Genomic DNA, 27,593 nt, shown 5'->3' with positions numbered 1-27,593 from the left:
GGCAGCAAATCCAGAAATGGATTCCACTTCAGGGGCCTCCTGTGCTGAATCTTTAAAATGCATATGATAACTAGAGGATCTCTAAAGTCCCTTCTAGTTCTAGCATTTGAACAATCTACTATTATAACACTCAGCCTCTGGTGAGTTTTGTAGAATGAGTTGGTCTACTTTGCTAATACAGCTTTTTGTTCACACTCATTCCAGGCATTATTGGACAAAAAAAAAATATTCTTGTGTTCTAATAATTTCAAAAAATAACTCCAAAATTTGCTTAATCTAAATGTAAGGCATTTTTCCCCAGGCAAAATGATAACAGGGCTAAAATGCAAGGAATAACAACACCCTTTGCTTCTGACACAGAGTTTGGATGCTGATTGCAAGCTTGGCAACTGACCTTGGTGCTGAAAAGTAAAGCTGAATTCCTCTGGAATTTATAGCAATGGTTTCCAACTCTTACTGCATATTAGAATCATCTAAGAAGCTTGTTAAATTTTTGGATTGTTACAGGTTCCTAATCCCAACCCCAGAAGTCTAATGAACTTGATCCCTAGGAATTACTAATCAGGGACCTGAGTTCATCTTAAACCTTTCCTATGTTCTTGACACCACAAAGCAGATGGGGAATAAAACTGAACACATGTACCTTTGCTACTGGTCACCAGCTTACTTCTGATATGAAAAAAGATGATGAACTCTGGTCATAGATACTATGATTTAGGTTTAAGTTGTGTCTGTTTACTGTTCTTTTGTTTATAGTTTTGCTCATAAATTATTTTATCGCTTAAACTCCTGGAGAATCTGATAGGCAGACTCTCAGAAAGCAAAACACATATCACATATGAGTTAATATACAAATTTAGAAGTTTCTTGTATTCATGAAGATTAATTAATAGACCTCACTTGTAAGGGCTTGTTAACCATGCCACAAAGTGATGATTTAGAATTACCTGTAGGCTTTAATCATCTATGATAGACACCAGTGCAATGACAAGTTATCAATACCATAATTTTTTTAAATTCATGCATGCAGATATGAACAAAACAAAACTTACCTAAAAATGTGTCTGCCAGAATGATGGATTGTGATGACAAGGCTGCTCGGAAACCCTTACTCTCAGAAGGAATAATAGTCGACTGGCACACAAATGCTCCAACCAGATTTGTGTAATCATCTGACCCTGCCACCATCTCCTTTACTGTGAAGTCTGTTATATTGTTGGTACAGAGAGCCATCTTCTCCCCCTAGAAAAATAAAGTCATATAGAGGTTTTATTGAAGGTCACTCTCTAAACTGGCCTGCGGGTAGCTAGTGACTCTAGAAAAGCAGTGCTTCTCTCCTCACCACATTTCTGATATTTAGATCTAGTGAGCCAGCCACTAGTAATTTTTAAAAGCTCTTGAGGTGATTCCAATGTTCCGCCAGGGTTGGGAGTCACTAAAGTTATCATGAATACCCTAATTCAAGGCTGTGTTTCTTCTCCAACGACAAGCAACATTTGTGCGGGGTGAAAGCCATGTAACTTAAGGAAGTAAAAATCATCTATGAACTCCTCAATTCATAGGACAACTAGGCATGCAAAGAGACCAGAATGCTGATCGTGGTTTTAATGCCAAGGAAAAAGACTTGCTCTTCCTTGTCCTTCTGATGTGTGCAAAAAAAAGGCAATGCAAAGGCTAAAGAAGAAAGCATGAAAGCCATATTGCTGCAAAGTCCTAGGACAACATCAAAATTCTAAACAGTTGGTCACTACAAGTGTCTTTATTCATATACTCTTAGATTCAAAGACAGTTATCTGCTCAACTACACAGTAAGTTGAAGGGAATACAAGGATTTACTTTTTTAATCATTTGGAGGGTAGTGGGAAACTATAATTTATAAAAACTGGAGGACTCTTTAGACATAGTATGTTCAAATATACTATAGTTCCAAAGCAAAGGCCTATAGCTTGCTCTATAATTTCTGGAAAGAAATGTGCAAAGGCAAATAGTAACACTATTTTATTGGTCTTAGATACAGAGTGTGCACAGATGGGCATAAAGAAAAAATACAGACTTTGCTTTGTTACTGCAGCTGCCAATCAAAACCTTTGAAACGTTCTCCCTCCACCAAGCTTTCTCGCCACCATACAGGTGCGACATATTTTTACTGAGCTTAAATTAAATCGTTGAAGCCAAAACGAGAGAAGAATGAAAAAGACCAGAGAGAAACTACGGAGGAAAGAAGGAGAAAAACAATACTAAGCATCAAGGAATGAGAATATAAAGGAAAAAAAGAGAAAGAAGGCAGGGGAGAAAAGAGAAGACAGAAGAAAAATAGTGGTAATACAGGAATAAGATGAAGAAAAAGTATGATACATAATGGAATTCTCATTCACTGCTTGACATAGTATTAAACATAGTAAGTACTTAATCTATATTTACTTAGTGAGTACTTCACTAATGAATTGAATGAGTATGTAAAATTAGGACAGGACAAATGTCATACCATGTAAAATTTATAGAAAATTTTTACTTGAAAACTTCTATGGTCATCATATTCCTTTTTATTTCCTGTGTACAAAGGTTGCCACAACACCTCTTAATGAAGACCATTAGCAATACAAGAGTCAATGTAGAAAGAGACATGGAGGAAAGGCCTTACATAGGCATATACCTCCCAACCCCAACCTTTTCTGCCTTGAAAACAGTGAACATATAGTTCTGTAACTCTCCCCATTACCAGTGTCAATTAAGGCTCTGCTTCCTCTGATGGAAAATAAAATCCCATTATTTATTAGCAGAAGCTACCTGATCACCTGGTATCTGTCCCCTGCTTAACTCCTTTTTAGTTCCACACAAACTTCCTCTTGGAAGTCTTTTTCTTTTTAAAACACAGAATTGACAATAGTATAAACAACAGTAAACCTTTCTCTCAAACTATAACTACCTGCCTAAAATACAGGAGGAATAACAAGCCTAAGCCACCTTTATAAATATGAAAGAACCTCAAAGCACTTCCACCATAGCTCCAAGCCCTGGGGTTCAAGAGACCAGGTGAGTGCTTTGCTGAGAACCAGATGAGGTTGCCTCTGGTGGAGAAAGCTGCCAACCAGCATGCTAGGAGGCAACAGAGGATGCAAGCAATCAAAGCTCAATTTCTGACATTTGGTTATTAGTTTCCATGGAGATTTTACTGAGCCATCAGCACAGAAAATATCAGCTCAATCTGGTTTGAAATACAGCTCCATCTCCCCTTGACAGCCAGAACTCACCTCATGCCCACATAAACTAATATTGAAGAAATGGAAATACTTTGTTCCTTTGGAGGTAAAGCTGGGGCCATTCATTAATGAGCCCACACTGCTGAGGTTGCTGAAGTCGTAGTGCAAACTCTGATTTTCTTTCTCATGGTAGAAAAAGCAGTCACTGTAGCAGACTGAGTGGTCCTTTGATTGGGATTAAGAAATGTTTTAAAATTAATAATATAGCAGAAAAGAAAGTATTAGTTACAATGAAAAATATTTCCAAAGATCTAGGTTTAAAATCTATTTCAGTAATTTCAGCTTATAATATATTTTACTATAATGATGCACGGAATTTCTAAATGCTAATTAGATTGTCTTAGGTAAAGTTTAAAAGATTCAGAAAGCAGTTATTCCGAGGTTAGTATCCTGTAGAAAGGCATTTTACTACATAGTTGAAATTCCCTATGCCTATTCAAATAGACAGTAACTACTAAAGTAAAACTACCTTCTCCTTCACCCATAGTATAGCATCAACATTTGCCCCTAAAATGTTACAAGACACACTTGCTGTTCTCCATATGCTCCTATAGCCCAACTTACAGAGGCTGTTTACTTGCTCTGTTTTAACAGAACACACAAGAAACCACGTTTTATAATTTTGGAAAGCATTCTTATTTGAGTGCTGTGCTTAATATTTCATATTTTCGGAAACTAGCACTTACATGGAATATATTAAGCACTCAATAAATGTAAAAGGAGAGAAAACAAGAAAGGGAATGAAAAAGTCATTTATACACATAACTAGCAACCTTGTAGCTCCTGAAGAAACATTACAGCGAACTGAGTCCCCCTATCAAAATGCGCTTTCCTGGAGATGATGAAGTACAACACGCTCACTTACCCGAGTGCTTCTACTCCCAGGTCCACAAAGGATACAAGCTTCCTTGCCATAGACCTGATGTATGGATAGGTAGGTGTCAGGTGGACACTCCTTGCACTGGTTGGTTTCTTTCTCAATGTAGTGGCCTGGGGGGCAGGGGACACACGATGAGCCCGACTGTTCAGAACCGAGGGCACAGGCACGGCATGAGGACGCCACCCCATCCACTGCATTAGTGGCAGTGATAGAATAAATCTTCACCATGTCATTGATGAACCGTCTATTCTAAAAAGAGAGCAGAAAGTAATGACTTCTGCTTTGGGGCTTAATTGGACAACCAGATCGTTTCATGTTGATCACCAAAATAAGCAGAATGCCCCAGCCTTTTAGTTTATAAATGACAATAGGTTCATTTGTTTGGTTCTTTTTAAAAAAATCAAATCTTCATATTAGAAGTGAAATTCTACAGTCACGGAGTTCCAAGAGTTTTGTTACAATCATCATAAGATATTTCAAAATTGGTACTAACCGGGCATATTTGATAGACTTTGTATCTGGGAGAGCTAGTATGGTTTAACAGAGGAGCAACTTGATCTCTCATCATCACTCACTCAGATGCGAGCACAAATTAATGCTACAATAGGAATCTGACAATGGCAGGGTGGGAGCCTTGGAAGACTAAGGCTCTGGTCCTCACCCTAACACCAGCTCTGTGATACTGATGCAGTCACATGACTTCTCCTGGCCTTCCTCTCTCTCTCTCTCTAGTTCTTGCCCTGACCAGCATTCTCTGATTTCTACTGAAAGGATTTGGAACAGACAGCAAGAATCTGTGACTTACTATACGTTTCCTTGTTGAGATACTGGGTCAATTAAGATCTCATTCTCACCAAGTAGTGGGCATTACGCAGTCAGTACAGGGCAGCATTACCCTGACTACTTAATGCTTTTTGTTTGCATCAAAGGCCAAAGAAAGGCAAGGAGGCATCCCATTGCACATTCATGTCATGCATGATGGTAATCTGAGCACTTGTAAATAACAGGTGAAGTCAGGTAAACTACGGGAAGTGGATTCCCCAGTGAAAGCCTCAACAGAAAAAAAAAAATGCTCCAGCTGCCACCAGAGCTTTAAGGCAGCTTCTGAACAAGTGGTTTTTCTTGTTTTCTACTCGGGAAGATCACATATGGGGACCCACAAAAATAAGAGTCCTGCTACCACTGAAACATACAATGGAATTTACTAATGAGAGGATTAAGGTCTATGCTAGCAGGGAACATAACATAGAGAGTAAATAACTCTCTGTGTTAACCCCAACCAAGTGTCCATGCATACCCTCCAGGCTATAAAAGAGACATTACTATGACAAAATTATAAACCAACATCTGTTAATGGCCCCTGGACAAACATCTGATCATTCAGATGAAGAGGAAGAAAGTCACCAGCCTTCTCAGAGTCTGAGAGAGCTTTTCAGATAACTTCAAAATGAGATGTTTTTTCTCTTATGCTTTCAGTAACTGTAATGGTCCACAGTGTAGGACAATTTAAAGATTCATTGTATTATTCCATTTCATACATTCCTGCTCTCAAAAAAACATTTTATACCAAACTATTTCATAACCAAATGTTTGATTCCACATTGGTAAAAAGCTGTCTCTTTCTCCAGGAGATCTGAGTGACCACTTTCTATGAATTTCCACTGGAGGCAATAACTTTGCATTAAAAAAAAAAAACTTGGAACTTACATCTTGACCCTGGTTAGTTCTCTGGAACGCCCATGTAAATGTAAAGGTTGCATTCTTGAAGATGATGTGGGTGTAAGCTTGTTTTTCTTTGGTTCCACCCCATGATTCCACCACATTGGTACTTTTTCTATTAATATCCTAAAATATATATACAAAAAGAGCACAAACTCAGTATTAATATATATGTGTGTATTCATTACAAATATGTGTTTGTATTTAGAGCATACCCTGGAAGGTTTAGAAATATTTATCTGCAGAACACTCAACACTAGAATTTTCAAAACTTCCCTTCAAATCTACACAAGCACTCACTAGCTTCGTTAGTACAATATATCAACCACATTGGCAATATAACCTAAAAGAGGCCTCAAATCACAGTATGTTTAAGGGGGATTTGTATATGTGTGTGTAGCTTGGAGAAATATACTTAGGAGGAGAAACATAATTTATTAAATTTCTCACAGTAAACTTCATAAATGTCAATGCTCTCCATTTTCACTTGTTTCCCTGAGAGATTCTGATAGGCAGCTCTTACACAGATGTTATAAGTTCTCCCAGATTTATACTTGCTACTTCCAGGGTTACCCAAGTGCAGATTAATCAGAATGTTATTTTATGGACATGAACATGTTCATTATGAACATGAACATTTCATGTTCATGAAATATTCTTTTGCTTATACTTTAATTTCAATAGAATAAGTTTGTATAATATTTGATGGGATTTCCTTAGATAAATTCAATATTTAGAATATCATATACATGTGTGACATTCCAACCAATACATTGCCATTAACATGGTTAGAAAGCACATATGAGAAACCAACCAAATAATGTAACACACATCTAATTTATCTGAAATGAAAACCAAGACCAACCCTGAATTTTCCTATTAGTTTTTCCTTCAGAACACCTAACACATGACTTAAGAATCTGGATGGGCCTCTGTTAATTATCTTGGAGGTTGACAATACGGTGGCATGAAATCAAGACGTGTCTGTTTCTTCCTATGATATAAACATAGGAGTCAAACATGTTATGAAGCAGGCAAGTATGTTATAAAGAGGTGCATGCTAAGTTCACACTCCAGAGAGAAAAATAAGAGAATGTGCCTTTCATACATGACAGGATTCCCCACATCACCCAAGAACCAAATCATCACACATGCCCCTTCCTCAAAGGGGTCCCTATATACAGATAGTGCTCTGCTAAACATGACTTTCCTGGGTGTTTATTCCGATAAGTGGAATGTATTGCTTTACTGCAACTAACACCACTAAGTATTTTTACATGCTACTTTATTGATATCTCAAAAAACCCTGTGAGAAGACCAAATCACACAGAAAGACAACTAACAGATTCTGCTATGAGTTACAACTCTAATATGGATTTACCAAAACAAATAATTGTAAGACCTACCCTCAGGAGGGCTTGGTCAAATAAGAAAGACAAAGAAGTGAATATATTCACATAATTAAAATAAGGTTTTCTCAGAGGCTTTTAGGAGTACAATGGAAAGAGTTGTTAATTTTACATTAGGGAATAAAAGAAATCTTTCCAAAAGCGTAAAATCTGATCTGCCCTCGCAGTACGAATGACAGCTCACTAGACAAAAAAGCTAAATGAAGAATGTCACTGTGACTCAAAGTGTCAAGGCAAGAGAAATGAAAGAATACAGGGTGTTCCACTAACAAAGTCAGGGTGCTTAAAGAGGGGTGACCATTCACAGTAGTTTTGGTAACAGAAGGTAGCAAAGGGCATCTAGATGCCATGCTCAAGAATCTCAGGCCTTGACCAGGTTGCTCAATGGTTAGAGCATCATCCCAATATGCCAAGGTTGCAGGTTTGATCCAGGGTCAGGACACATAAAGAATCAATCAATGAATGCATAAATAGGTGGAATAACAAATCAGTCAATCTCTCTCTCTCTCTCTCTCTCTCTCTCTCCCCTTTACTCTTTCTCTCTAAAGTCAATTAAAAAATTAAGTGTATTTATAGACTATTGGTTCTCACACTTCAGCATCAAAACTACCCTCAGGGCTTGCTAAGCACAGAGAATGATAGGCCCCAATACCAGAGTTTCTCACTAAGACAAGGGTGGGGCTGAGATATTTGCATCTCTAACAAGTTCTCAGGAGATACCTGGTCCAGGGACCACACTTCAAGGGCTACTACCACAGCAATAAAAAGCTACAAAGGGTAAGGGGGTAGATTTGGTGTGAATGCCTCTACTATTGTTTTTTTTTTAATATTTTTTATTTATTTATCTTTAGAGAGTAAGGGAAGGAGAGAGGAAGAGAAACATCAATGTATGGTTGCTTCTCGTGCATCCCCTGCTGGGAACTGGCCTGCAACTGGGGCATATGCCCTGATTGAGAATCGAACCGCGATCGTCTGGATTGCAGGCCCGCGCTCAATCCACTGAGCTACATCAGCCAGGGCTCTACTATTGTTTTTATGTTTACAAAGATATTCTGACAGAAGCATGGATAGAGAATGCAGACAAGAAGGCTGGATAGGAGACTACTGTTAAAAGATAATAGGAATCTAAATTTCAGCAGTGGCTCTGAGAGTGAAGAAGGACTCACAGATTAAAGGAATAAGGAGACAGAGCAAGAAAAATTGAACATTTAATGGTCATTTGAGGTATAATATAGATGGATATGTTGAAGATTAATCATGTTCTCCTTTTACACTACAAAGTCTTTTTTGTTTTTCAGAACAAAATAGTCTGTCTTCATTTGAGCTTTTAGTAAGCACAGGTATTTAAATCTCCATATATCTCTTTTGTCATTCAGGGAATTGTTAATGGACTGTTAACTAGCTATTGAAGAATCTTAAGAAAAACAAAACAAATTATGTCTATAAAAGTCACTTCTTAATTTATCATACTAAAATCTTAGCCAACAACCTTTTAATGTCCACATGAAGTCCAATAAAATTTTAAGCTAAGAGTTGATAGGACATTTGGGAAAAGGGTAAAATAATGAATGACACATACATAGTAAAGTCCTGTGTCCACACTGATTAAATTTAATGAGGACATGTCTACTTTCTTCCAAGTGTCTACAACATTACTCTTTCCTCGCTTACTAATACAGGTCCCCCATCCTCCACCCTGCCCCGCCACCAATGGCTTGAACTCCTGAGTAGTTTTTAGAGGAAAATTTTCATCCTGCTGATAGCATATTTTTAGGAAGAAGTTTTCTACCAGATTAATATTCTCCAACTTCTGTCAGTTGCCCAGGCCCCTCTCTCAGCCTCCCCATGAGGAACAAATGCTTTCTTTGTGAGTGTCATTGCACGATTCCTAGTGACTTCTTTTTTTTTTTAGGATTTTATTTATTTATCTTTAGAGGGGAAAGGAAGGAGAGAAGGAGAGAAATATCAATGTATGGTTGCCTCTCGTGAGTTCCCTACTGGGAACTAGCCTGCAACCCAGGCATGTGCCCTGACTGGGAATCGAACCGTGATTGTGTGGTTCGCAGGCCCGTGCTCAATCCACTGAGCTACACCAGCCAGGGATTAGTGACTTCTTTAGACATTTTAAAATATTTTTGGAAGGTGCTAAGCATGGGGGAAAAATAGAATTCTTACCCAACTTGCATAAATAAATTCACACCTGAAATAGAATGCTAAGCATCCAGATTTCTAAACTGCCTTTGAAAAGCACTCTTTCACTTACCACCATGAAGTACAGCACACAGTCGGCAGAACAGAGCATCTCAAAGACAAATGTGATTCTTCCCAGTTCAGAACCCATGGCTCCAGTCATAGAGGTTGGTGGTCTATTTGACAGATTAAATTTACAATATTAGAATGTGTTCTGAATACAATCTGGAACAAAATTGTCACTTTTTTCATTAAACTGAAAGCCATGCTCTTCTCTTCCCTTAATCCATTGCTCCCTGAAACCCAACTCCCTCCTCACTCAATCTGTGCATGGCCACGCCCTTTGTTCTAAGGGGAGTCTCCACAACAATGTTGCTATGCTTCAATCTCCAAATGCTACCACCCATCCTGAAGTGAGAAAAATACACCTACTGGGACATTTCAACATTGGGGACTAAAGCAAAATGATTTTTAAAACTTGTAGCATACTGCTCTACAGATAAAACTGAGAAAAAATAAATATAAAAACCCTAAGATGCTACTGCAAATAGTCTTCATTAAGCATATAAGAAGCAAGATTGTTGTAACATTTGGATAAAACACTAAAAACTTTCAGCTTGATCTAACTAACACACAATTAATAGTTAGTTTCTCAATCACTGATTTTATAGATATTCTTATCTATATTGTCCTACTTGTTATTTGCTAAGGATACCACAATACCGCTATATTTTATAAAGTCAGTCCTGCTCCATCTATTTCTATAGGGAAACAGGCATGAGGATTCTTACAGAAGGAAATCAGAATTGGTTTTCCTTACTTAAATCCTGGGATATGCAAGTTTAAAATGAGGTAATCATTATCAGAACCTCCAGCCCCACTCTGGATATGATCTCCGGCTACCTCCCAACCTGGAAATGATAAAGGTTATCTTTATTAGTAAAAGTTCCATTAATGGCTACTAACAAATTTTTAAAATAAGTTTAAGAAAAGACCATTAGTGTTTATGTTCAAAGTTAGAAATACTCCAAAAGAATTTCCTATTTTTAAATTGCAGCTACAATTGCACATAGAGGTAAACTCCTACATACCAATAAAGATATTCCACATGATTCCCTGGATATAATCAAATAATGCATTTTTTTGCATAAAACTTACTTAATGAGAGAACTAACAATGAGGCATGATTACCTTTTCTGAACTAAAACAGACGGTCTTATGCATTCTAATACAATAAGAAGGAAGGTCCTAGTATCCTGGTACCAATGAGAAATAGAAACCTCTAATTACTTAATGAAGAAGATTTGAGAAGTGGAGTGGTTTCCTATAGTTTACTATATTGTTGTTCCCAATGTTAACCCTTGTTCTGCATCCATTCACTTTTTCATTCACTCAACGGGCACTTCCTGAGTGATAAGAACCATGATATGCACCTAGGGATAGAAGACAGGACTGTGTTCTTGCTCACTGAAGAACTAGTAGAATATGAGAGAGACACACAAACAATTGTCATCAGCGTGGGGTAATACAGATGCACATAGAAGGTGTTGGGGGTGGTCTGTACTTGGCATAAAAACAATCAACATACCATAGGCTGAAATGGCCACAATACAGTGAGGGAAAGAGAAGCATCCCCCACATACCATCAAGCAAGGCTATTGATTAATGGCAATGGTTTGGCATTGACACTTTCATCTCTAAAAGAAAAATGTCAATATCTGCTATTTTGATGAGTATAAAGGAGAAACTGAGGAAGGGATTAATAGCAGCGCTAGAGTAGCAATTTGGCAGTCTTTGAAGGGTTATAATCAGCAGTTTATAGAAAGGTGATATGTCGAATGTACACAAATCAAACTAGTCCTAAGAAAATAATATGCACCAATCTACTTGTTTCTGAGAGAAATGCCAATTATTCTACTGTCTAAAAGTTCATGAGGTTAAAAAGAGAATCAAGCAGGTATCAACTCCTAATACCAAGGGCTGAACAGCTATAAAACAGTCTGGTCCAGCAGGACTCCAGGCCTTCGGATGCACTGTAATTAATGGGAAAGGCATTTAGGTTTAGGCAGACTGGAAACTTGTGTCTGAGGTTAGAGGAATAGAGATATTCCCAAATGGATAGCATCTATACTGAGAGAGGGTGCACAAAAGAAAACTGTATAAAAACCCTGATTAACAAACTGAACACCAGCTGAAGAGAAGCCTTATTGCTCAAGACAGACAGAAGAAATGACTTCATCAAAACATGACTGGTAAGGAGTGCAGAGATGCAAGGGAGCTGCCCGCACTCCCACAGGCAGCAGCTGGAGTTCTAAAGGGATATTCCAGTGACTGGATGGTTCCCCTAACAAGTGTGGGATCTAAACCCCAAGCTGGGCGCCCCAGCCCAGAGCACTAGAACCAGAAAAAGAACCCAAATAACATTCAACTGTGAGAAGCAGCAGAGTTTCTGTATTCCAGGGAGAGATGGCTAGAGTTGCAGAGAGCCTATTAAAGGGCCAATACAGAAAGTTCCATTTGCAGCCGCTGACCCTGGGCTCCAGCAGTGGTAGGGCAGACTAGACTAGGGCCACATAAGGAGAGTCTGGGATTGGTGGCTCTAGGGAGAGAGCCAAAAGGTCAGCTGCAAGGATCCTCATGGCAAGTCATTCCCCATACTGCAGAAGCTACCTTTCTCAGGCAGAGCACTCCCCTTCGTGCAGTGTCAGTCTTGGGGGAAACAACGGCCCCACCCACAGGAATCCTTCTTGGCCCACCCTGTGGAGCTTAAGCTGGGCTTCTGAGGAGTACAGCTGCCGTCACTTTCAATGATTAAGCCTAACAGAAAGCCTGCAGGCAGAGGTGGACTCTTGCAGCTGTGAGACTTTAGCAGACCCTCCCCAGACCCAGTGCTAGTAAAAGGCAGACTTGGTGCACAGCTGTGCTTCCTGCACACATCCAGGCCCCGCAAAGGGATCTACAAACTGTGAATCACTAACAGCTTCAAACAAGTTGCCTAGGGCCAGTAACAGGCAGCATTGGACATAGGACTAAAACAGAGTTTTTGCAGATCTACCTAATACATAGAAAAAAACACAAGGAGACAAAGAAACAGGCCCCAAATGAAAGAACAAGATAATTCTTCAGAAGAAGAGCTAAATGAAATGGAGGCAAGCAATCGATCAGATATAGAGGTTAAAATAATGATTATAAGGATGCTCAACAGCATGAAAAATACATAGAAACCATTCAAAAGGACCAGTCAGAAATAAAGAATGTAATATCTGAAATAAATAATACACTGGAAAGAATAAAATGTAGGTTAGATGAAGCAGAGGATTGAAACAGTGATTTGGAAGACAAGGTAGAGAAAATATACAAGCAGAGCAGCAAAAGGAAAAAATAATGAGGAGAGTTTAAGGGACCTTTGGAACAAATATGAAATGCAACAACATCCACATCATGGGGATACCAGAAGGAGAAGAGAGTGAACAAGGAATTGAAAATCTGTTTGAGGAAATAATGACTGAAAACTTCCCTGACCTAGTGAAGGGAAAAGACACATAAGTCCAGGAAGTACAGAGAGTCCCAAAACAGATGGACCCAAAGAGGCCCATACCAGGATACATCATAACTGAAATGGCAAAGCTTAAACACAAGAAAGAAATTTTAAAAGCTGAGAGAGTAAAACAGTTACTTACCTACAAGGGAGCTCCCATTAGACTGTCATCTGTTTCAGGACAGAACAGACTGGCATGAAATATTCAAGGTAATGAAAAGCAAATACTTACCAACCAAGGCTACTTTACCTAGTAAGGCTAACATTTAAAATTGAAGAAGAAATAAAGAGCTTCCCAGATGAGAAAAAGCTAAAAAAAATAATTACAACCAAACCAATATTGCAACAAATGTTAAAGGGCTTAATGTAATACAAAAGACAAATGAATCCAAGAGCTAGTTCTTTGACAAGATGAACAAGAATGAGAAACCTTTAACCAGAATCATCAAGTAAAAAATAAACAGGGCCCAAATAAATAAAATCAGAAATGAAAGAGGAGAAATAACAACTGACATCAAAGAAATATAAAGGATTATAAGAAAATATTGGGCACAATTATACACCAACAAATTGGGAAACCAGGATGAAATGAATAAATTCCTAGAAACATACAATCTTCCAATAATAAATCAAGAAGAATCAAGAATCTTAACAGACAGATTATGTCTAGTGAGACTGAAGCAGTAATCAAAAAACGTCTTACAAACAAAAGACCTGGACTGGATGGTTTCACAGGTGAATTTTACCCAACATTCTGAGAAGAACTAACACTTCTCCTTTTCAATCTGTTTCAAAGAATTTCAAGACAAGGAAGGACTCCCAAGCTCATTTTACGAGTTCAGCATTATTTTAATTTCAAAACCAGATAAAGACACTACAAAAAAAAGAAAATTATAGGTCAATATTTCTGATGTACATATATGCTAAAATCCTCAACAAAATATTAGCAAACCAAATACAGCAACATACAATAATCAAGTGAGACTCATCCTGGAGATACAAGTTTGGTACAATGTTCACAAATCAATAAACATGGTTAACCGCATAAACAAAGTGAAGGATAAAAACCACATGATCATATCAAAAGATGCAGAAAAACCATTGATAAAATCCAGCATCCACTTCTAATAAAAACTCTCAGTAAAGTGGAAATAGAGGGAACATACCAAAACACAATAAAGGCCATACATGACAAACCCAGTGCCAACATCATACTCAGTGGGCAAAAACTACAAGTGTTCCCCTTAAGATCAAGAACAAGACAGAGATGTCTGCTTTCACCTCTTTTATTCAACATAGTACTTAAAGTCCTAGCCACAGCAATCAGACACAAAAGAAATTAAAGGCATCCAAACTGGAAAGAAATAAAACTGTCTTTATTTGCAGATGACATGTTCTTGTATATACAGAACCCCAAAGAGTCCACCAAGAAACTACGAGAACTGATAAATGAATTCAGCAAAGGAGCAGGATACAAAATTAATATTCAGAAATCAGTTGCATTTTTATATACTAATAATGAGCAAACAGAAAGGGAAATTGAGAAAACAATCCTATTCACAACTACTTCAAAAAGAATAAAATATCTAGGAATAAACCTAGCCAAGGATGTAAAACAGCAGAGAAGGCCAAAGAAAAGAAAGTAGCACATGGGCAGTAAAACACTAAGTTGGGAGGGAACTAGCATTATGCAGGAGGAAACCAACATTTCTCATATTTTGAACATTGCTCATTGTTATAGGTGGAACTGTGGCCCTCATCAAAGATATATGGAAGCTGTAACCCCCGGAGACTGTGAATGGACTTGATTATTTGGAAATAGCGTTTTTGCAGATATAATCAAGTTAAGATGAGGTCTTCAGGGTGAGCCTAATCCAACATAACTGGTGTCCTTATGAGAGGACCGACATTTGGACACAGACTCACAGGGAGAATAGACACCACATGAAGACACGGAGACACACAGACACAAAGAAAAGATGGAGAGGATGGAGGCAGAGACTGGAGTCAGCTGCTACACCAGGGAAGGCCTGGAGTTAGCAGGAGCTAGAGGCAAAAAAGGATCATCCCCTACATCACCTTTTTATTTTTCACATAATCATTTATTATTTTGATATGACATACTAATATTACAGAGATATATATACTCTCCAAATCAGTAGTTGAACATTTTGGAAAATTAACAAACATTTGTAGCCTCTAAGTGAATGAGTGGATAAATCAAGTATTATTGTGAAACTTTGACTAGGAGGAGGTTCTTTAAAAGATCCAGTGACATTTTCAGATAACTTTTACTAGTAAGTGAATACACATGTGGGCACACACAATTATTGATGCTTTCATGAAGTCATTCAATACCCTAGCCTTCCCAATCGTACTTTTCCAATGCCTCATCTTCTTCAATCTAGAATTCAATCATAGTATCTTTTTAAAACATAAACCCTCATGGTCAGGTAATAACTACTGTATATTTTTCTTCTCTTCCTTAGGATAAATTCCTACAAGTGGATTAATGGTCAATAAAGAGGAATATTTCATAACATTCAATATATATTAGGGTTTTTCCACATATATGTTTAGCCAACATTATCCAAAGACCAACTGTTTGTCAATCCCTGTATTCATGTGTACACCCCACTTTCTACATTCCAAGTTTGTTTATTTTGGATAGGTTCTGATTTAAAATAGACGTAATTAAAAAGCATAAGTTTAAAGTAAATGATAAGTTTTGTATGAGTTTATAAAAGTAAAGGATGCATTTTGGTGTAAAACCTTAGTATTTGTAAAACCTACTCCTAGTGCCAAATTAAAAAATACATATATAGATACTGTCATTCAATCCACCAACAAATATTCCAGAACAGCTCATTGCTAGGCTAAGAATTTAAAATGTAAGAACAAAGAACATTCAGCAAACATCCTACAGAACTCACTCTGCCACACTTTCAAGTTTTCAGTGAGGTTCATCAATATTTTGTAATCAGGGTCATGGACTTCGTAGGCAAAGAGAGACAAAGATGATTTAATTAACTCCTCAGCACAGCTCAGAGCTGAGCCAGACAAAACTTATACAGGCAGAAATCCCATCACTTTACTCTTTAAAATGCCAAACACCATAGATCTCATTATCTCCCTCTGGTAACCTATTCTGGCGTTTACTACTCTAATTGGTTCTCCTCAGTATCTACCTTTAAACTGACTCCAAAAATGCACAATATCTTTATAGGAAAGTCATCCAGCTGTAACACCAAATTTACTATTTCTATGTGAGGGCTCAAAGACATACAAGTAGCCAAATAAGACTGAAGTTCTTCACACCCACACGTAATGTGTTTTAAAGAGCTGAATCTGAAAGTCTCTGCTGCCCAAATACATCAAGTAGGCCAACTCTGAACTCACCATTCATTCCATCACATTTTGAATTCCCAACATTAAAGCAGGAGGTTTTCATGTTGCCAGGAAGGACATTCCACCATTTATATTCAAAGCCAAGTGCCGGCTCCGTTCCTGCTGGGCACGGTCTACATTCTACAGGAGACAAGTGGGGTGAACAATCAGAATTAAACTTCATCCAGACAGCTTCCACTTTTTCTGTTTAAAGCCCTGCTAAATTTTAATTAGCAGAATTGGAAGGAGAGCCCTGGCAGGTGTAGCTCAGTGGATTGAGCAAGGGCCTGCGAACCAGAGGATCGTGGTTCAATTCCCAGTCAGGGCACATGCCTGGGTTGCAGGCCGGTTCCCTGCAGGCCAACTCCCAGCAGTGGACACACAAAAGGCAACCATACATTGATGTTTCTCTCCCTCTCTCCTTCCCCTCTAAAGATAAATAAATAAATAAAATCTTTAAAAAAAGAAATGGAAGGAGAGATATTAAGCCACCATTTCCTTCAAAATTAATAACTTTTTCAAAAGCAATCTAGAAAAAGTAATTCTGGATTTTTTATACTCATGCATACTTACATAAAAAAGGAAAAGGTAAGTACAAAATCTTTAAAAATAATTTTCTCCTTCATTTTTGAGAGTAACTGCTAATATTAAATTCTACTCTACATGAAGAATAACTCCAAAACAAGTTCTCTTATGTGTGATTTAAGAATCAGTAGCATCCACTTCATGAATAGGGAAATGTTTCACACTTCCTATTGGTTATTAAATGAAACAGAAAATCATGCATGACATTTAATCACAGAATAATTACTTGAAATTCAAAATATTAGCTATGTTAAAAAACTGATACTGGGAATTGAGGGCTATGGAAAGAGTTAAGGTTTTTGAATAAACCTCATTGAAATTAACATCTAAATGATTGAAATGGAAGGGTCTTTTCTAACCATTTTTTAATTTACCCAAGAAAATCTTCACTGAACAAACAGTTCCTGATACCAAAGTACTGCAGGAGACATTTTTATCATCTATAACCTGCTCAGTGATGATAAGCTAGACATCATTACCTGCAATTTTACAGATGAGAAAATTGAGGTTCAGAAGGTTGGAGTAACTTAGCTAAATCACACTATTTGTAGCCTGCAGGACGCAGGGTTGACTCACACCCACATCAGTTTGACTACCGAGTCCTTTTTATGTTCTCTCTCAGAGGCTCTGAATATCAAATATCTGGAGTGGCTATATTCAAGTGAGAAACCTGCAACTAAAGTGCAGTGTAATCTTTGTCTGCCAAAATTAGAACAAATTCTGTAACCACTTTCTACAGTATTTGCTAAAGAATAAAATTTTCCCAACTACACACTTTGAAACAATTTACTTAAGGACTATAACATACCATATGATCAAAATGAGTAATTTTTATATTATTGTAGCACAGAATGTGATTTATTATTTCAAAGCTGAATTAGAAGACATTATATTTTATGCTTGCATCGATATATGTGTACACATACACTGGAAGAGAAGCGCTTATACTTAATCACTTAATATGGTGCAATTTCTTATCAGTACCCAAAGGCTGAGTCACCTCATTAAGAATGCATTACACAAAATGCCATCAAAAGCTATCCCTATGATATGTTAAATAAACCATTGCAGTCTCATGATGCCATTATTATATTTCTCAACGCTACTTCAGTCTCTGAGAAAAGTATGTTTTAACAAAGAATGATTTCCTAACAACAATTTGGAACAAAGAAGTCACAGTAGTCCAACAACATTATTATGCTAAAGGTCCCATTATTGGACCAACTGATATCTTACCCTTTGTTCCATCTGAAAACATCCCAGGTGGGCAGGGATGGCAAGAAGATGATCCATTGTTATAAAATCCAGGGTTGCAAGGCGGACAATCCTTCTTCTCTCCAGAAGGGGGCAACCTAATAGCATCTGTGAGATCTTCCCGGCAGATTTTGGGCTCTATCCACTTGTACATTATCTGCGTCTGCAAAAAAAGGCTTGTAAGTCATCTAACAGCTTTTTATGTGCTTTAAACTTCCAATAACACAAATGTTAAACTGACAGCCTAGAAAATTCCAAATAGTGGCAGAATAGAAGGGCCAAATAAAGACAATCTAAAGCATCAATAACAAAATGAGACAAAACGAAAAAAAACTTTAGTGGGAAAATGGCCGTTATTTCCCAAGTATTTTTACCCTAAGCTACAGGTGGCTTTATCTCATACATAGCACATTCTTCAACATGAAATTCCTCTTTAAAATACAGATAACGTGGTGATAGCCCTTACTCTTCTATCCACTCACTCACTTTATTCATCTACTGATATAAGTCTATGCAGAGGTGTTTTGGTTTTGAGACCCACACTGGTCTCTTCCTCTCCCTCAACCACAGTACCTATCACCAGGCTTTCCACATAGTGATCATCCCCCCAAAAAGTGCTTATATATTTTTTAAAAGAATATATAGAGCTTCACATTTTAATCCTGTTATTTCAGAGACATTGGTAGTAGCCATCTATGTCTTTTCCAGTATCCTGATATTCGACTCCAAGATCTATAGCAAAACATTTCCTTCTGACAATTTCAGGCCCTCTTGCATGTGTACTGAGCATCAGGATTGAGACAGCTCTGGGCTTCCAGGCAACATGTCAGGGTAGGTAAATGTGGTACTCACACCTTCCCAGAGCGCATCAATATTACAACTTAAGTACAGAACCACCATCATTCATAACTGCCCCACATCGGGTCCCAAGCACAGGGTTCCAGTCTGGAAAGAGAAGTCCTTATAACTTCTGGCTGTGAGAACCAGCTGGCATTGTGGCTGAGACAGGGGGCTTCTGGAGTCCCAGGCGTTCCTCCTAAAGGGCCTGTGGATGGACATGCTCAAACCCACTCACTCTGAGCTCCAGCACTGGGGCAGTAGCTCAAAAGACATCAGGGACAGACAAAGAAAAACTGAAATGTCTGGTTGTGGGGTGAGAGGTGGAGGGGCAGCTTTCTCCCAGACATAAGTGCTGGCAGAAGCCATTGTTCCTTTATTGAGCCCTCCCCGTGAAGGTGCAGGCTGACACCATATCTGAGTCACCATCAACCTGACAAACACTGTTTGCCCTGCCCTGGTGATTCCCTGAGACCCTGCCCCACCCAACTGGTGGGCATGCCCAAGCCACTCCCAGGGGTTTCTCCATACAAACATTCTGTCTTGGCTCATGCTGCACACTTCCCTAAAATCTACTTTAAAAAGCTTCACAAACCCCATACCTCTTGCTAAGTGGCCCCTGGCCCAGCACTAGTGGCAGGCAGCCTCAGTTAAAGGCCAGTTTAAAGCCTGGCCTTTCTGAGGCACCTCCCAGACAAGCAAAAGTAACAGTCGTCTTCAGATCACATTATAGTTCACAAAGAGCAGCCCCGAATAGGACACAGGAGGAGGTTGAACATGGTCTGTACCTCCAATGAGGCTCTAGCCAACACCCCTGGTGGCCAGCTTCAGACTATGCCAAAGCACCACCCAACCACCTCCGCAGGCAGCATACTCAAGGGGCGGACTTGGCAGGCATCAGAGCTTCACTGGAGTGAGCTCTACTCCATGGGGTCGGCCCCACACAGCAGCTCCTCCACTGTAGTCCAAACTGGTCCTTGTAGCCAACTGACTTGGGGGTCCCCCCTTCCACTGATGTACCAACAGAAGTCAAGGCTTAACTACAATAGAAGAGTTCACACAGGGGGTGCAGGTGGACACACAAGGGTTCACCCAAGTTGGGTGACCAGAAGGCTGTGTCACCAGGCCCTACAGGACACCTACTACAGAAGGCCACTCTACCAAGACTGGGAGACACATAATATACTGATTTTTCAACTAGTGTGCAACAACAAATTGGCATACCACACAAATTTTCAAAACATGCAGTACCTGACTATTCAGTCAGAGGCACTGACCTCTTTTCCTTAGATTGTCAAATAAAAAATGACAACAACCAACACAACAGCTATCCAGTGTGAATGAACCAAACTTATATCTATGTTTTATGCAAGATCAGCAAAAATATATATTTTTGGTGTGCTGCAGAATTTTACTAATTACTTTATGTGTGCCATGAGTTATAAAAGATTAAAAAATTGCACACCTAATACACATAAACAAAAACAGAGAGGCAGCCAAAATGAGGAGACAAAGAAACATGTCCCAAATAAAAGGACAGGAGTAATCTCCAGACAAAGAGCTAAAGGAAATGGAGGCAAGCAATTTACCAGATACAGAGTTATAAGTATAGTCAAGAAACTTTGTGAAAACCTCAAAGGCATAAACAAGGACATAGAAACCATAAAAAAGAATACAATAAATGAAATGAAGAAAACACTAAAAGTAATTAATATACTATTTGATGATGCAGAGGATTGAATGAGCAATTTGGAAGACAAGGTAGCAGAAAACAGAGTAGCAAAAAGAAAAAATAATTTTTAAAGAATGAGGATAGTTTAATAGACTTCTAAGACAACATCACGCATAACAACATCCACACCAAAAGGCACCAGAAGGAGGTGAAAAAGAGCAAGAGACTGAAAACCTGTTTGAAGAAATAATGACTCTGCATTTCCCTAACCTCGTGAAGGAAAACAACATTCAAGTCTAGAAAGTACAGAGAATTCCAAACAAGAGGAACCCAAAGAGGTTCACAATGAGATGCATTATAATTAAAATAAAAGCACCAGAAGAAGAGCAGTTAGTTACTTACATGGAGGTCACATGACACTGTCGGCTGATTTCTCAACAGAAGCATTGCAGACCAGAAAGAACTGGCAGAAAATACTCAAAGTGATGAAAAGCAAAGACCTACAACCAAGATTACTCTACTCAGCAGAGCTATCATTTAGAATCAACAAACAGATAAAGATCTCCCCAGACAAGAAAAAGCTAAAGTAGTTCATCCCCACCAAACCAGTATCATAAGAAATGTTAAAGGGTCTTCTTTAAGAAGAAGAAAAAAGATATAAATAATAATAAAAACATGAATAATAAAGTGGCAATAAATACATACTTATCAACAATAACTTTAGATGCACATAGACTACTGCTCCAATAAAAAACGTATGGTAGCCAAATAGATAGGAAAACAAGGCCCTTATATATGCTATCAATAAGAGATTCACTTCGGATCAGAAGATACATACAGACTGAAAGTACAGAGATGGGGGGAAAATTCATGAAAATAGAAACAGACAAACAAAAACCTATGATAGCAGTATGTATACCAGACAAAATAGACTTTAAAACAAAAGACAAAGAAGGATTCAGCAATCACACTTCTGGGGATTTATCTGAAAAAAAAACAAAATCCCATAAAGAAAGACATATGCATCCACGTGTTCACTGCAGCACTTACAATAGCCAAGACATGAAAGTAACTAAGAAGAATGGATGAAGAACAAGCAGTGCACATATGCAATGGAGTATGATGCAGCCACAACGATGAATGAAATCTCGCCATTTGCAACAACATGGATAGACCTAGAGGGGACTGTGCTGGGTGAAGTGTCAGAGAAAGACAAATGCCATATGATTTCATGTAGATATGGAGTCTAAAAAATAAAATAAATGAACAGGCAAGAAACAAACAGACTCGTAGATACACAGAACATGTAGACAGTTGCCACGTAGGAGGAGGTTTGGGAGGATGGGTGAAAGAGGTGAAGGGATGAAGAAGTAGAAATTGGTAGTTACAGAATAGCCACAGGGATGTAGAGTGAAGCATAGGGGATACAATCAATAATGTTGTAATACCCATAGATGGTGTCAGAGGGGTACGTTTTTACTGCCGTAATCACTTTGTGAAAATAAATTTGGGGTAATTTATATAAATGTCTAATCACCGAGTTGTACACCAGAAACAAAAGTAATATTGTAAGTCAAGTGTAACTGAAACATAAAAATATTATTTAAAAAAAGACAACCTCTAACTTCAAAGAGGGAAGTCTTTTAAACCTTATCCTCTCATTCTTTCTCACACATGCATACACCACCCGCCCCACATAAAACAAAACATAACAAAATAGCTATGACTCAGTGAAACCCAGATAGTTATCATTTAAACATTATTCTCCTTTGAGACCAAAACATTAAATGGGTTAGTCATTTCAAAAACAAAATGGATGCTATCAGTGGGGGGAAAAGGAATTCTAAATGTAAAAAAAAAAATTCATCTTTCATAACTAAATACAGTTTTTTTAAAAGAAATCAATAGCTTCTTTCATTAGATATAGAATCTACCAAGAGTATCTTTCCCCTTGAAAACAACTTCCTCAATAATAAGTCTAATGCTGAGGCTGGGGAACCAAAATTAAGGGCAATTCTCTGTAGCCACTTTCAGTTTATAGAAAATCATGTATAGTAAGCCCTTTAGGCCACTCAATTTTATTCTGTTATGGAAGAGTAAACTATCTTTATTTGAAAAAGGATGCTTAAGAAAATGGTTTGAAAGTTATAAGTCTTGACAGAATTATAAATATTTTTTTTCATTTTTCAACTCTCTCTTTTTGCGTTCATTTTACGAGCTACATCATGACACAGTCTAACCAGCCACTTCATCCGTCTGCTGCTCTCCCGCCATCTGTAAAATGACAGCCATTCCTGACAGAACTTCCTAAACAGCTAGAAACATAAGTTAGGTCTTGTATCCATAAGGGGTTCTCAACTCCTCTGAGAAAGGCAATAGTAAGTTCAGAGCATCTGAGCAAAAATAAATCATCGTATTTAGGGGATCATCTTTTAAATTCTGGCTTAAGCACAGGAAACAACTTTTCAGTCCTCACTAATTCACAAATTTGCTGATTTATTGGGACATTAATTAAAACTGCATTGTATTGTGTGAGTTACTGCAGTGCTGGGAATAGTTGGTTCCCACAGGGCCATGGGCACAATTCTGAAGCTGTGCACTGAGGCCTGACCTTGGGGGTGCACTATGTAATCCCCCCTCACTTTGGAAGGTCAGTATTACAACATTATCCTCGAGTTTATAAATGAGGATGCTCAAAAGGTCTGTTAAACAACTTGCCCAAAAAAAGGTTGTTTAACAGATCTTGAGGCTGTTTAACAGATCTAGTAAATGGTAAAGTAAGATAAGTCAAGGAGAATGGGGATTTGAAAATATTAAACTATTATATTGCAAATGTATTTTGAGAGGTCAGTTCACCACATGATGTTCTATTCAAGCACAATAAATGTTTAAAAATAAGCAAATGTGCCCCACCTTAACCATTCAAACATTTAGAAGTCAAATTTCAAATTCTCTGTAATACAACTTTTGTTTACAAAGCCTTGCTTCACACAGCAGACTGATTTTGCGCCTTTTTTTCTAATGGGGACAGATGCTTTCAAGTCTGGCTGACTGGAAAAAGCTAATAAGTAATATTAATGACATGTAGCACCAGATGGCCCACAGTGCAGGTGAAATACCAACAAGCAACTCACTCCTTGGCAAGTTGAGATAAAATTATAAAATCTTTTATGAAACCAAAACCTTAACAGAGCAGAACTTACCAGATTGCTATTAAGACTGTAGAGGAACTAATGTCCAAGTATATTTTTTATTAAGCGTGAACAAAATAAGCCTTATTGATACTCATGGAGGTATCAGTTGGAAGCTGGTTCTTATATTGAAATAAAATTCAAGACTAGGAGGACAAAAATTTAGACAAAATTTGAGACTGAATTTGTCCATGGTTGCCTGCTTTCCTCCTTCAAATGTCCCTGCACAAATGCACCAAGGCTTCGTGGACTGGCTGATTCATTATACATTAATTGCACATGCTTTAAAAAGGGTCTACCAACTGTCATTCCAAGCTGACTGCCTGGTGCTTCATGACATTCCAGCTCAGATGTCCCCAACCAGGCTATTGCTTACCTCTGCCGCTCGTAAGCCTTGATCCTTCCTATTGGCAAAGCCACTGGGAACCCATCGTTTGTCTCTCTTGAGATTATGTGCACCACTGTGTCAAGTTTTGCCTATTCCTGGCGTCAAAGCCATGCTCTACATCCACATGTGCTCTGAACGCATCCTGAGCCCACCCATTTCTATACTGTCATTCGCAGGGATTACTTTTTTAATGAAGCCTTTGCTGCTATGTCTTTTCCCTGTAGTAACCTACTTGTCTGCTTTCTAAATATGCAAAAGCCTGGGTTCTCTTCTTCCTTTATGTGGAAGACTTTCATCGGGATTTGACATTGTACTGGAAATTCTAGCCAGAATTTTAGTCAAGAAAATGTTCCAAAATTACATCGGGGTGAATATACTGAAGACATTGAACTGACACTTAAAGTGGATATAGGATATGGTATCAGAATTGCGTCTCAACAAAACTGTTTTTTAAAAGATTTTAAAGAAGACTATCATAAAATTTTTATTTTAAACAAATTCAGAAATCCCTAGTCACTGAGAAAGGCCATGCTCTTTTCCCATCATCCTAATTAAGACACAAGTATATTTAACTTGCTAAAATCATATAGGAAGAAAGGCCGATCTAAAACCCACATCCTTTATTAGCCTATTTTTAAATGCCTCCTATGGCTTACTCCTGCTACGCAACTCGGAAGTACCACGTTACCGACCTTGAGCACTTAGACTACTTTATAAGACTGAAGTTTGCGAAAGGCCAAAGAAACGCGCTAGATAATCTGATACCCAAACACTAGCAAACCCTCTATGACCCCTCTGTTTCCTAGACTTAAAGATGAAAACGTCGCAGGTCAAATGTCTCCTCTCAAGAAGGCTTCCTTCTGGCCCTGGCTGGTGTAGCTCAGTGGATTGAGCACGGGCCCGCGAACCAGAGGATCGCGGTTCGATTCCCAGTCAGGGCACATGCCTGGGTTGTGGTCCAATTCCCTGCAGGCCAACTCCCAGCAGGGGATGCACAAAAGGCAACCATACATTGACGTTTCTCTCCCTCTCTAAAATAAATAAAATCTTTAAAAAAAAAAAAAAGAAGGCTTCCTTTCCTACTAGGCGCTCTTCCAGCCTCGGCAAGAAATATCATATTTGACAAAACACGCCATTCCACAACTAAGCACAACTAAGCAGCCCTACTAGTTAGAAAATCATTACATACCCCTGGGGTTTATCTTCTGTAAAATCAGTTAGAAAATCATTACATACCCCTGGGGTTTATCTCCTGTAAATTCACCTGATTTTACAGACTTTGACTTCTCTTCAAATGATTATTTAGGAAATTCTTAAATAATAAGGAAATAATAAGTAGTAAGTACCTACTAGGTGTAGAAAAAGCACTGTGGAAAATTAATACTAATTTTATCTTATTAATACTAGTAAGATAAATTGGTGTTCTGGAGGAGATTATACACAACTTTAAGAAGACAGATTCACAAACTGCTGTAATATGAAGAAGAAAAGTACATGAACAGGGTACATAAGCATCAGATTTGGAGACAGATTTGGGGTATAATTCCAGCTTTAAGACTTACAAGCTATGACCTTAGATAAATTATTTAACTAATTTGATTAAGCCTCAGTTTTCTCATCTGCAAACTAGGTAAAATAATACCTAAATTGCACGGATGATTAAAAAAAAGAATTAGAGGCAAGGTTTGAAGACATACTCACACACACCAAGTAAAAAAATACCAACGTTGGTTTTCACAGAACAGAATAATCCAAAAACTTATATGGAACTACAAAGGACTCCAAATAGCCATAGCAATCTTAAGAAAGAAGAACAAAGTTGTAGGTATCACACTACCTAATATCAAACTATACTACAAGGCTATAAATTGAAACAGTATGGTACTGATATAAAAACAGACACCGAAATCAACAGAACAGCAGACCCAGAAACAAATCCATGCCTATATGATCAATTAATATTTGACAAAAGAAGCAAGAATATACAATGGGGTAAAGACAATTTATTCAATAACTGCTGTTGGAAAATTGCACCAATACATGCAAAAAAATGAAACTAAAACACCTTCTTATACCACATACAAGAATATGGATTTAATTCAAAATGGATTAATGAGTTAAATGTAAGATTCAAAAGATAAAACTCCTAGAAAAAAACTTAGGCAGTTAAACCTCTAACATTTATCTGAGCAATATTTTTTCCTGCTGTATGTCCTTGGGCAAGGGAAACAAAAGCAAAAACAAATTAATGGGACTAGATCAAACTAAAAAGTTTTTGCACAGCAAAAACCAATGAAACCAAAAGACAACCTACTGAATAGGAGAACATATTCACCAACCATACAACTGATAAGGGGTTGATATCCAAAATTTATAAAGAATACAGCTCAACATCAAACAAACAAAATAAAAACCAATAATCCAAATTAAAAAGTGGGCAAGGAGCTGAATAGACACTTCTCCAAAGGGGACATACGCATGGCCAATACAAATATGAGAAGATGCTTAATGTCACGAATGGTCAGAGCAATGCAAATTAAAACCACATGAGATATCACCACCTCACACGGGTCAGCATGGCTACCATCAGTAAAACAACAAAGAAGTGTTGGTGAGAACGTGGGGAAGAGGGCACCCTCATACACTGTTGGTGACGTGCGGATTGGTACAGCCGCTGTGAAGAACAATGTGGAGGGTCCTTAGAAAATTAAACATAGGACAAGCTTAAAATCAAATTTTAAATTAATTATTTTTTAAAAAAAGAGTGCCTGCATTCTGTGAACATACCCAGAATCACTCTCTTTTTACTGTGGTAACAGACACCACCATCTCTCTCTCTGAAGGAACTGACATGTGCGACACTGAAAGAATCGGAGTTACATGTCTGGGTAGCTCCGCAGCCACAGGGACTAGCAGGGGACCTAAGCTGTCCAACACAATTAGACCACATGCCTGGACTGAATGGTTGATCTGAGATGGGCTTGCGGTCCAAGCAGGGCCAATCAGAGTCTTTTCTGAAAGTTTGGTCTGTGCTCCTACCATCAGAAGTTGTGAGGGTGTTAGTGGCTTTCACAGGAAAGAGCCTGCCTGAGATGGAAATCAAAGGAGCCAAGAATATGAGCAAAAAGAGCAAGAGAAAGTCTTGATAAAATCATTCACTCTATATTGACTTCCCAGTCTCATGCGTCAAGAGCCTCCTGCCCCGCCTCCCCATATCCCACTTCTGAAAAGTATTTTTAAAATTCATTAACAGAATTGTATAATTATCCCAAGTGTGAAAACA

The 27,593-nt window shown here is 38.1% G+C and overlaps 1 protein-coding gene across 1 annotated transcript in view; it reads right to left on the bottom strand.

Moving 5' to 3' along the window:
• Positions 1-27,593, bottom strand: part of ELAPOR2 (endosome-lysosome associated apoptosis and autophagy regulator family member 2) — a 186,556-nt gene that overhangs the window by 36,960 nt on the left and 122,003 nt on the right. The window contains exons 9-16 of the mRNA XM_037066138.1: positions 18,205-18,385; positions 16,396-16,524; positions 10,279-10,369; positions 9,532-9,634; positions 5,848-5,985; positions 4,126-4,389; positions 3,252-3,425; positions 1,053-1,242 (exon numbers count right to left, since the gene is read on the bottom strand). Of these exons, the coding sequence (XP_036922033.1) occupies positions 1,053-1,242; positions 3,252-3,425; positions 4,126-4,389; positions 5,848-5,985; positions 9,532-9,634; positions 10,279-10,369; positions 16,396-16,524; positions 18,205-18,385 (1,270 nt within the window). The remainder of the gene's footprint in view (positions 1-1,052; positions 1,243-3,251; positions 3,426-4,125; positions 4,390-5,847; positions 5,986-9,531; positions 9,635-10,278; positions 10,370-16,395; positions 16,525-18,204; positions 18,386-27,593) is intronic.

Source organism: Sturnira hondurensis, unplaced genomic scaffold (genome assembly GCF_014824575.4).
Source record: "Sturnira hondurensis isolate 20B ecotype Veracruz unplaced genomic scaffold, ASM1482457v3 Scaffold0016462, whole genome shotgun sequence".
Lineage (NCBI taxonomy): Eukaryota > Metazoa > Chordata > Mammalia > Chiroptera > Phyllostomidae > Sturnira > Sturnira hondurensis.
This window is presented reverse-complemented; position numbering and strand designations above follow the sequence as displayed.